The following is a 10,407-nucleotide window of genomic DNA, read 5'->3' on the forward strand; positions in this document are numbered from 1 at the left end:
GCAGGTATCTTCTTTGTAGAATGATTTGAGTTCCTCCGGGTATATTCCCAATAGGGGAATCGCTGGGTCATATGGAAGGTCAATTTCTAGTTCTTTCAGAAATCTTGCTGGTGTTTTAAACCGCACTAGGGATTTGCTTTATGTAGGGATGGTCTGACACAAAGACTCTGAAATGACTGTCATGAAGGAAGGCGTTTTTCTTCACAGTTCCCTAAAAGTAGGAGGCATGGCATAGCATGGCATGTAGGGCCATGTGAGAAAGTACCATCACTTGTCAGGAGGCCGAGGGAACCCAGGGAATTTTGGACAACAGTCTAACAGTCTGTTTGTGATTTCTGTGATAAAGGTAAGATAAGGCAGGGTAAACTGTAGGACTGACTGGTCAAATAGCTTCTGCAGGATCCCAGGGTACGCTACCTCCAGTTGGCTGGTACTTGGCCCTGGGTTATGGCTTGGGGGTATTGGTTGAACCTGCAGGGTATAGACTCTGGATTAGTTAGTTAGCATATGAAAGGTGTCTTTTGCTTTCTCTAAGAAGGCTGGCCATGGGAGGGGCAGTCTCTCCCTGGTTTGTGAGGCCCCAGATGCCAGAACCTCAAGAATACAGAAAATGAGAAAATGTAAACACCCGGTGACAGTGCATGCACATTCACTCAGGGCATTTCTCCTGCCCAGAATCCTGCCTGCAGGAGAGTTTCGTGTCTCCACTCTTGGGATCACCCTTGGCTACATGGTTATCCACTGTGTGCTCCTGCCAGCAGGTGGTACAAAGTCATCTGGAAGCCAGGCTCAAATTGTTCCATTCTCTATTACGCGGCATGGGGCTGAAGCAGGGCCCAGATGCGAAAGGAGTGTGAAAGGCTCGAGAAATACGAGTGTCCGAGGAGAGTCCGAGGGTGGCATAAGCCTGCCTCTCCACAGCACTCAGGAAGACCTTTCACAGGCGGCCAGGAATGCTGGCAGCAGGTTCGGACCATCACAGAACCCCAGGAGCCCTCTATGGCTTCCCACCTGGACTCCGAAGTCTCTTGCTATGGCCGAGCTCTCCCCTGTCCCTTCACTCCTGCTTCCCACTCCTGACCCGTGCAGAAGGACGCCCCAGGTGCAATGTCACTCTTCCATTCAGAGTTGCTTCTGGACATTACAAATTGACTGTAGCTCCCTCTCTCTGTTCTGACCCGAGGCTCACCCAGGCTCCTCCCCGCCATCTTGAACCCCTCAAACCTGGAAAGTTCTTCCTCAAACCAAGGGGAAAATAACCGTCCTTTGGTTTCCATAAGGAATGACGAAGAAAACCATTTCCTGGTAATTCTAGATGAATGTGGTTTCCATCTCTGACTCACTAGTATTCCATTGACCTCCGTAGCCTCAGTGAATCATTCGGATCCTTCTTGCCACATGAAAGTATTTTAATGAAGGAGTATGGGAAAGGGAACTTCTTCAGGCTGACGCATCAAGTCCCCTGTCTGCCATGGCTCCATCGTCTCTGTCTGTAGCCCTTTCTAGGGATCTGTTGGACATTTTTCTTGGATGTCTTCCTGGACCCTTAAACTGCTCTGAGCCACATGGAGCTCAACCTCTTCTGCCCAAATTGACCCTTTCTTTACCTTTCTGATGGTTTGAGTGGCCCGATAATCATCAGTCACTTATACCCTGGCTTTAACAGTGGTCTTTCCTCCCATGTATACGTAACTCTCCACTTAGTAGCCACTCACAGAGAGCACCTGTGGCCTCACAATCTGTCTGATTCTTTTTCTTCCCCAAAAGCCATCCAGGCATTTCCAAAATAAATTCCTTCTCCTTTGAAACCTTCCTTTCTCTCCCATTCACCGTGCTGACATTCTAATCCAGTCATTCAAAATATATTCATTCCATATCTACTGTATTCCCAGGAATTGTTCTGGGTACTAGAGATGTGCAGATATGCAGGAAGAACTGTCTACCACCCTCAAGGAGCTTACAAGATAGGAGGAAACACAGAGGAATATACAGGTATTTTGAAAGCAGTACGATAAGGGCTATGGCAGGGAACATGTATGGCATGGTAGGAGAAAGAAAAAGACGTTTGCCTGAACTTAGGGCACTTCCTAGAGAAAGCGACGTTTTGGCTGAGATCTGGGGGCTAAACCAGAGGCGAGAGAAGATGCTCTGTTCAGAGAATTGGAAGGCTCATGATGGCTAGAGTGGAAAATGTGAGCAGATGAGTGTGTAATGGAGGTAATTAGGGGTCAATCATGCAAGGTCTTGAAGCCAATTGAAGGAATCTGGGCTTTATCTTAACAGCGATGTAGAACTATTGAAGGCTTTTAGCTAGGCGAGAGAATCATCCAATTTGGATTTAGGAAGATCTTTTTGACTGGAATTCAGAGGATGCATGAAAAGGGACCTCGGTATAGAGGTGAAACATGGGGCTGTAGCTCTGTTCTAGACAGGAGGAGTTGGTGGTATGAAGTAAGGAAAATGGCAGAGGAGAAAACAAGGTACATTCAAGAGGATGAAAGTGACAGGACTTGGTGATTGGTTGGCTGTGTTAAATGAAGAATGCAGCAGAATTTTCTCCAGGGGCCGCAACTAGTCTAGAGTTAGAAGTGGATGTCTAGAACAGAGCCCCGGGGAGGAATTGAACAGTCTGAGAAGTAGTAGTGAGAAAGGTGAGAGGGAAACCAGGACAGTTGTAGTGTTGGGAGAGTTTTTCAGAAAGTGATCATCTCACATTTAGCTGAAAAGTCAAGAAAGTTGAGTGAAAAACTAAAAAGGGGGCCGAGTGCTTTCATACCTATAATCCCAGCACTTTGGGAGGCCAAGGCAAGAGGATTGTCAGAGCCCAGGGGTTTGAGACCAGCCTGGGCAACTTGCTGAGACCTCGTCTCAACAATTAAAAAAAAAATTTAGCCAAGCATAGTAATGCGTGCCTATAGTTCCAGCTACTTGGAAATCTGAGGTGCAAGGATTGTCTGAGCCCAGCAGGTTGAAGCTGTGGTGGCTATGAGTGTGCCACTGCACTCCAGCCTGGGCAACAGAGTGAAACTCCAACTCAAAAATAAAAAATAAAAAAAGGAAAGATATTTTTGCTGGGTATAAAATTCCAGGTTAACATTTTTTTTTTTTTTTTTAGCCCTTTAAAGATGCTATTCCATTTTCTTCTGATATTCTCGTTTCTGATGAAAAGTCAGCTATCATTCATATTGCCATTCTCCTGTGTGTAATGTGTTGTTCAGTCTTCTCTGATTTTAAGATTCCTCCCTTCCCTTCCTCCCTCCCTCCCTCCCCTGTTGCCCAAGCTGGAGTGCAGTGGGCATGACCCAGGGGTTCAAGACCAGCCTGGGCAGTGGTATGAGCCCAAGGGTTTAAGATCGCCTGGGCTCAGACGATCAGTCCTTCTACCTCAGCCTCCCAAGTAGCTGGACTACAGGTATGCACCACTGTGCCTGGCTAATTTTTTGATTATTTGTAGAGACTAGGTCTTGCTATGTTGCCCAGGCTGATCAGACACACAGATCTTTTGTTGTGTTCAACCTGTTGTTAATTCCATCCAGTAACTGTTATTCCAGATATTTTGCTTTTGGGTTCTGGGATATCATTTGTTTCTTTTTAAAGAGTTTCTTCTTTCTCTTGAATTCCCCCATCTCTTCATGCATTGTAGATCCTGTAACATATTTATACTTTTTAAAGAAAAATAATACTGAACTTACCCTTTTCCTTGTAGGATAAGCATCTTGTTAGGTGGTGACAAAGAAAAGTTTAGCTTTCCTAAGAAAAGCTTTGTTAATAAGTAGGTGCATATCTGTGTGTGTTCTTTGTGAGGTGTCCACATCTTTTGTTCACTTGTTAGTTGGTTTGTTTGTTTTCTTCTTGTTATGTTTTAAGGATATACATACATATACATAGAGAGAGGGAGAATATCTATATCTATATCAATACCTGTAGAGAGAGAGACACAGATACTACAAGTCCTTTATCAACATATGTTTTGCAGACATTCTCTCCCAGTCTGTGGCTTGCCTTCTTAATTGTGTTTCTGCAGAGCAGTTTTTAATTTTAATGAAGTCCAACTTGCTACTTTTTTTATTTCATGGCTAGTGCTTTTGGTGATGTATCCAGAAACTCTTTGCCAAGTCCAAGGTCCTCACATTTTCTCATGTTCTGGAGGTGTAGTAGTTCTGTGTTTTGCATTTAGAACTCTGGTGCCTTTTGAGGTTAATTTTTGTGAAAGATGTAAGATCAGTGCCTAGGTTCATTTGTTCTGTTGTGGTCACATGTGACTGCCCAGTTGTTCCAGCATCATTTGTTTAAAAGACGATCTTTTCTCCATTGAATTGTCTTTGTGCCTTGTCAAAGATCAAATGATTATGTTTGGGTGGACCTATTTCTTAGATCTATCTTCTGTTCCATTGATCTGATTGTCTATTTTTCCCCCAGTGACACATGGTCTTGATTATTTTAGCTTTACAGTAACTCTTGAAGTTTGGTAGTGTTGTTAGTCTTCCAACTTTATTCTTCTTCTTTGATATTGTGTATCCTGCTACCTGCTATAATTACTTTTTAATTACAGGAGCAGGTTTTGGTCAGTTCTCTGGTATTTTCTACATAGGCCATCATAGCATCTGTGAAGAATGATGGTTTTATCTCTTTCTTCCCAGTCTGTGTCTTTTCTTTTGTTTTCTTGTCTTGTTACATTGTCTAGGACCTCCATTGTGATATAGAATTGGAGTGGAGAGAGAGAACATCTTTGCCTTACTCCTGATGTTAGGAGAAAGGCATCTCTTTTCTCACTATTAAGCATGGTGTTAGCTGCAGGGTGTTTTGTAGATGTTCTTTATCAAGTTGAGGAGGTTCCCTCTACTCCTACTTTCTTGAGAGTTTTTAAAAATCATAAATAGATATTGGATTTATTCATTATTGGTTCAGTTTCTTTAACAGATGTGGGCCCTTTGCACAATTTTAATCAAATTATTTGTCCTTTTATTGTTGAGTTGTAAGAGTTCTTTATATATTAGGATATAAGTATCTTATCAGATATATAATGTGCAAATATTTTCTACTTTCTTGATGGTGCCCTTTGAAGCAGAAAAGTTTTTAATTTTGGTAAAGGCTAATTTATTTTTTCTCATGTTATTTGTGCTTTTGGTGGCATATATAAGAAACCATTGCCTAATTCAAAGTCAGAAAAACATACTCCTATGTTTTCTTATAAGTATTTGATAGTTGCTGCTTTTATATTTAGATCGCTGATCCATCTTAAGGTATGTGGTGAAAGCCCAACTTCATTCTTTTACACATGGATATTTGGTTGTCTCAGTGTATATTTTTATGTTTCAAAATCCTTGTCTGCTAATTCGAACACCTAGGTAATCTGTGGATCAATTTTTTTTTTAAGTCAAACTCTCACTCCGTCACCCAGGCTGGAGTGCAGTGTCACTCTCACAGCCACCCTAGTGTCAACTGTCTGGGTTTGGGCGATCCTTCTGCTTCAGCCTTCCAAGTAGCCATGCACTACCACGCCTGGTTAATTTTTTCATTTTTTATTATAGAGATGAGGTCTCACCAAATTGCCCAGGCTGATCTTGAGTTCCTGGGCTCAGACAATCCTCTTGCCTCGGCCTCCCAAAGTGCTGGGATTATAGGTTTGAGCCACCATGTCAATTTTTTCTTATAACTATGAATTATATATTCCTATGTTTTTCTCATGCTTAGCTTTTTATTGTGTACTGGCCTTTGTTATGACACGTTGTAGAAATTCCCTATTTTGACTGCCTTCATATGAGGAGTGTGGAGCTTTGTTCTATCAGGCAGTTAAATTCTAGCATATCACCTTGACCCTGTGGCAGCTAGATCTTATATTTTGCTGGGGAAGGTGTGTTTCAATTTTCCCTTAGTCATACAACTAACCTCTTCATGTTGGGATGTAATTTTTACTGCTCAGATGTGGTCCTTCAGATGTTTTACTGGAAATTTCAAAATGTTTACCAAGCCCCTCTAACTTTGCAGGGCTTGAAATCCAACTGTTTTCCTACAAAGGGCAGAAATCTCTGTTCGATTCTTTCAGCTCTTCAGAGTTTGTTTGTTTTTGATAAAACAAACTTCTGCGACTCATGGGCCAACCAAGGATTTGAACGAAATTTATTTAGAGATGTTTGGACCTGCCCCTTTTTGGCTTTTTTTTTCCCCTCTAAGGCCACTCCTATGACAATATGGCTTTTCTCTTTTTGAGATTACCTCTCTCTCCACTTCCAGCGCCTCTGGCAGTCTCCAACTTCATTTTCCTGTTGCTCAGGCAAGTAAGACTGTCGATTTCTGCTTGAATTCTATCCATCCTGTATAGACTGGGGATTGTCCTGGCCACAGCAACCTGGATCTAATCCAGTGTGGTTCCCACACTCAAAGGGTTGAACTCCTTCTAATCTCTGCACACTTTTTATTGTTCTAAGACAACCTTCAAACAGTTGTCTTAGAACATTTTGTTCAGAGTCTATTATCACTATTGGCAGGAAGGTTAGTTCAATACAAGATACTCCACCATTACTGGTAGCTGGAAGGCACAGACTAAGACATTTGGACTTTATCCTGCAGGCTGGAAGATTTTAAATGAGGGAGGGGATAGTCTGATGGGTTTATCTTTTGGAAGATTAGTATGGCGATGGCTTATAGGATGTGCTGGTAAGGGGAAAGCTAGGAGACGAGGGAAGCAGTTAGGGGAATCTTTTAGTAGCTCAAGAGAGAGGAGACAAAGGCCTTTATTCGGGGGGAGAGGCAGTGGAAATGGAAAAGGATGGTCACATGGAAGAGACTGAGAAGATCGGTTTATGGAGGGGCTCTGGGCCCTTCTCACAATAAGGGACTCTTAGTGACCAGTGAGGAGTATCACCACTTCATCCCAGAGAGCCTGGCCTGGTTAATCTTCATTCCAGGGTGTCACTCCTGGTCTGCAGGTTTCCTAGCTCACCTGAGGGCTGTTTGACTCTAAACCTGGGTCACCTGTGGGACATCCTGTTTGCTCCCAGCCCCAAGCTCTGGAGCGGAACTGGACACGAATTGGGGAAGGATGAGGAGAAGCCTATGAATGCATCCTGCACTGCCTGGACATGCTGCACCTTCCATTGTCTGGGCCGGTTTTTCTTGATATTGGGCAGCCATTTCTCCTGGACCTTTTCTCCCGTCTTTGTCGCTTCCTCTTTCAACAGGTCAAATGGATGATGTACTGGATTATATTTGCCCTTTTCACCACAGCAGAGACGTTCACAGACATCTTCCTCTGTTGGTAAGTACTCCGGGAATTGGGACATCTCAAGGGTTGGTTTTGCCTAGTGTCAGGAGAGAGGTGGGAAAGGGCTGAGAGAGCCTCAAGCCTTACCTCTAGGCCAGAGACACAAGTGTGGGGAGGCTGATTGGAGCACTTTTGGTAAGTCAGCCTCTAGAGGTTGTTCTTCAAGTAAACATGTTTCAGACAACCTTGTAAGAACAGTTATTGGTCTTGGCACTGGGGATATAGGAATAGACAGGACAGACACGCTTCCTCGATTAATAGATTTTTTTAATTAATAAAAAAGCTTCGTATGTGTGTGTGTGTTTTAAGGAACAAAAGAAACAGTTTACAAAAGTGTGCAGTAAAAACTGAGTTTCTTTCCCACACCATTCATTCTCACTATAACCACTACTCACTGCTGTGTATCCTCTTTAAAAATGTATGTATGTTTGTATGTACACACATACACACACACACTTTTTTTTAACAGTAGTATACTGTAGTATGGTATACTGTAGTATGGTTCTCACTAGAACAGTAGTATTATAGCATAGTATCTCACTTTTTAACAGTATTATTATACTATGCTGTAATATAGTTTTTACTTTGTAGTATTATATACTACATCTTCCTCTGTTGGTAAGTTATTACTAATAGTAGTATTGTAGTATATTATAGTATAGTTCTCATTTTGCTTATTACTTTCATATGAGCACAAGTATATCTACCTGTTTCATAATAGTCACATAATAGTTCATGGTATAGATGGGCATAATTTATGTAACTAATCCCCTGTTGATGGGCACTTAAGTTGGTTCTTATTTTTTTTTTTCTTATAAGCAATGCAGCTGTTTCCAGAAATGGAGCGATTAAAAAACCCAAGCCAGATCTTTGTATGGATATATTGTGTCTTCTTAGATGAAAGAGGCTGTGAATAATATATAGTGTTCTCTCTATATTTAAAGGGCTTGAGTTTGTGCACATGTGAATGTGTATTGAAAGTGGTGTGGAAAATACAGTTTACCAGAGTTATTTCTACAACTTGGGATCATGGGGTTGGATCATGGCATTTGCTGTGTTGCATGAAGTTTTACCACTATCAAGTTTCATCAGTAAAAATAACTAAAGGCATTTCCATTTTGGAGAAAAAGAATTCTTACCCCTAAAGGATCAGTATGAAGTCATCCTCTGGGATGTCCTAGGCAAAGGAACAGACCTGAATCCTGTTTTGGGTCAGTGACCTTAATTAGGTTAGGATGTAGCTTTTCCCCCTGAAGGAGCCTGGCTTTCATCTCCACGGAGAGAAATAGATGTCTCAGCCATTGTGGCCTCAAGCCACAATAGGGAAGGAATTTAATATGCTCGGCCTTTCTGCTGCACTGTACCCAGATTACACAGCAGACTCAGACACGGCTGAGTCTCCTTGAGGGGAGATGGACCTTCTTGAGCTACTCTTTGTCTCCCCCAGGCCCTAGGGGCTGGCACTAGGAGCCAGGTCGTTTTGTGCAGATCTACTTCAGGAAGGTGCCTGTCTGATTTATGAGGATGAGGGCAACAGGCTACCTGGGTCAAGACTGTGTAGTCACTTAAATAGCACAGCCATCAGCTCCTGTTGTCTAGTGGTCTGTCCTTAACAAGTTCCTCTGTCTGGTGCTGGGTGGCCTCCTGCTATCCTCTTATCCTGCTCACGAACATCTACAGAAATAGTGTTAGTCTTATACACTTTCTCCCAGGGGCCTTGGCCTTTCAGCCTTGCTGCTTTTTGCTGGATAGAACGCCTATCTAATAACGGCTGTGTTCCTCCCTGGTAGCTGGAATATGCCCTTACCCCTGGCGCTGGAATTTTAGACTTTCATACCGACTAAGTGTCTAACGACTATTTCTGGAGTTCATTTGGTTTTGATTTCGGGAGGTATATTCGTTTTCTATTGCTACCATAGCCAATTGCCATGAACTTAGCAGCTTAAAGACAACACAGATGCATTATTCTGCAGTTTTGTTTTGTTTTTTGGAGTCAGAGTCTCACTCTGTCGCCCAGACTGGAGTGCAGTGGCACGCTCCTGGCCACCGCAGCCTCGACCTGCTGGGCTCCAGCGATCCTTCTGCCTCAGTCTTCCAAGTAGCTGGAACTACAGGTGCACGCTACCACACCCGGCTAATTTTATTTTGCAGTTTCTATAGGTCAGAAGTCCAGGTGGAATCAACAGAGTCCTCTGCTTAGACCCTTCCAAGGTCAAAATCAAGGTGTGGACCAGCCCGGGCTCTTATCTGGAGACTCTGGGAACGATTCCTTTCCCAGAATCATTCATGTCGTTGGCAGAATTCTGTTCCTTGAGGTCCTCGTTTTCTTGACATAGGGCCACCTCTTCATCTTCAAGCCAACAACGGCATGTCAAGTCCTCCTTGTGCTTGGAGTCTCTGTTTTCTGCTTCTGGCCAGAGAGCAAGCTCTGTGCTTTTGCTGTAAGGGTTTGTGTAGTTAGACTAGGCCCACCCCAGTAATCCCATATAGTCTCTCTATTTTAAAGTCATCTTATTAGTAGCCTTAATTACTTCTGCAAAGACCCTTTTACCACGTAAAGTAACGTGTTCAAGGAAGTAACTGCAGGGGGAGAAGGTCTTGGGCCAAGATTCTGCCTACCATGGGAGGACACTTGATACCTGCCGAATTTGGAGCATGTACATTTGGCTCTCTTCCTCACCAGTGTGGAGCACTCTCCCACCCTGTCATTTTTCTCTTAGCTGTAAGTATCCAGGCAGTTGGTGGGTAGGAAATGAGGGCCCTTCCCTTCTCCTGGCAGCCTGAGCTCTGCTTCTTCAGGGAAGGGGCTCCTTGGGAATCTTCCCTGCTGGCTTCAGCCCACAGCCTGATCATGCCCTCAGTCTGCTTTCTGTTTTTCTCCCAATCTCCAAGTATGATGGATCATGGTCTTCTGAGTGGGTCCTCTCTCTTTCCTCCCTCTCAACCTGAGAACAGACATAGGACGGACCTGGGGAATGTAGGACATGGACACCAGCTCTGCAGCTCTGAGCTCTCTTTGCAATTAGCAAAGGGGAGCAGGGAGAGTTTCTGTCCTAAAATTTCCCTCTGGCTCCCTAGAGGTATCTTTTTTTTTTTTTTTTTGAGTTGGAGTCTTACTCTGTCACCCAGACTAGAGTGCAGTG

General features: G+C 43.3%; 1 protein-coding gene across 1 annotated transcript in view; it reads left to right on the plus strand.

Annotated features, from left to right (window-relative positions):
- The window catches only part of REEP1 (receptor accessory protein 1), a 74,002-nt gene that overhangs the window by 16,433 nt on the left and 47,162 nt on the right, over nt 1-10,407 (plus strand). The window contains exon 5 of the mRNA XM_021717368.1: nt 7,182-7,258. Coding sequence (XP_021573043.1) covers nt 7,182-7,258 — 77 coding nt within the window. The remainder of the gene's footprint in view (nt 1-7,181; nt 7,259-10,407) is intronic.

The sequence above is a fragment of the Carlito syrichta genome, unplaced genomic scaffold, assembly GCF_000164805.1.
Source record: "Carlito syrichta isolate Samal-C Ts95f unplaced genomic scaffold, Tarsius_syrichta-2.0.1 Scaffold309717, whole genome shotgun sequence".
Taxonomy (NCBI): Eukaryota; Metazoa; Chordata; class Mammalia; order Primates; family Tarsiidae; genus Carlito; species Carlito syrichta.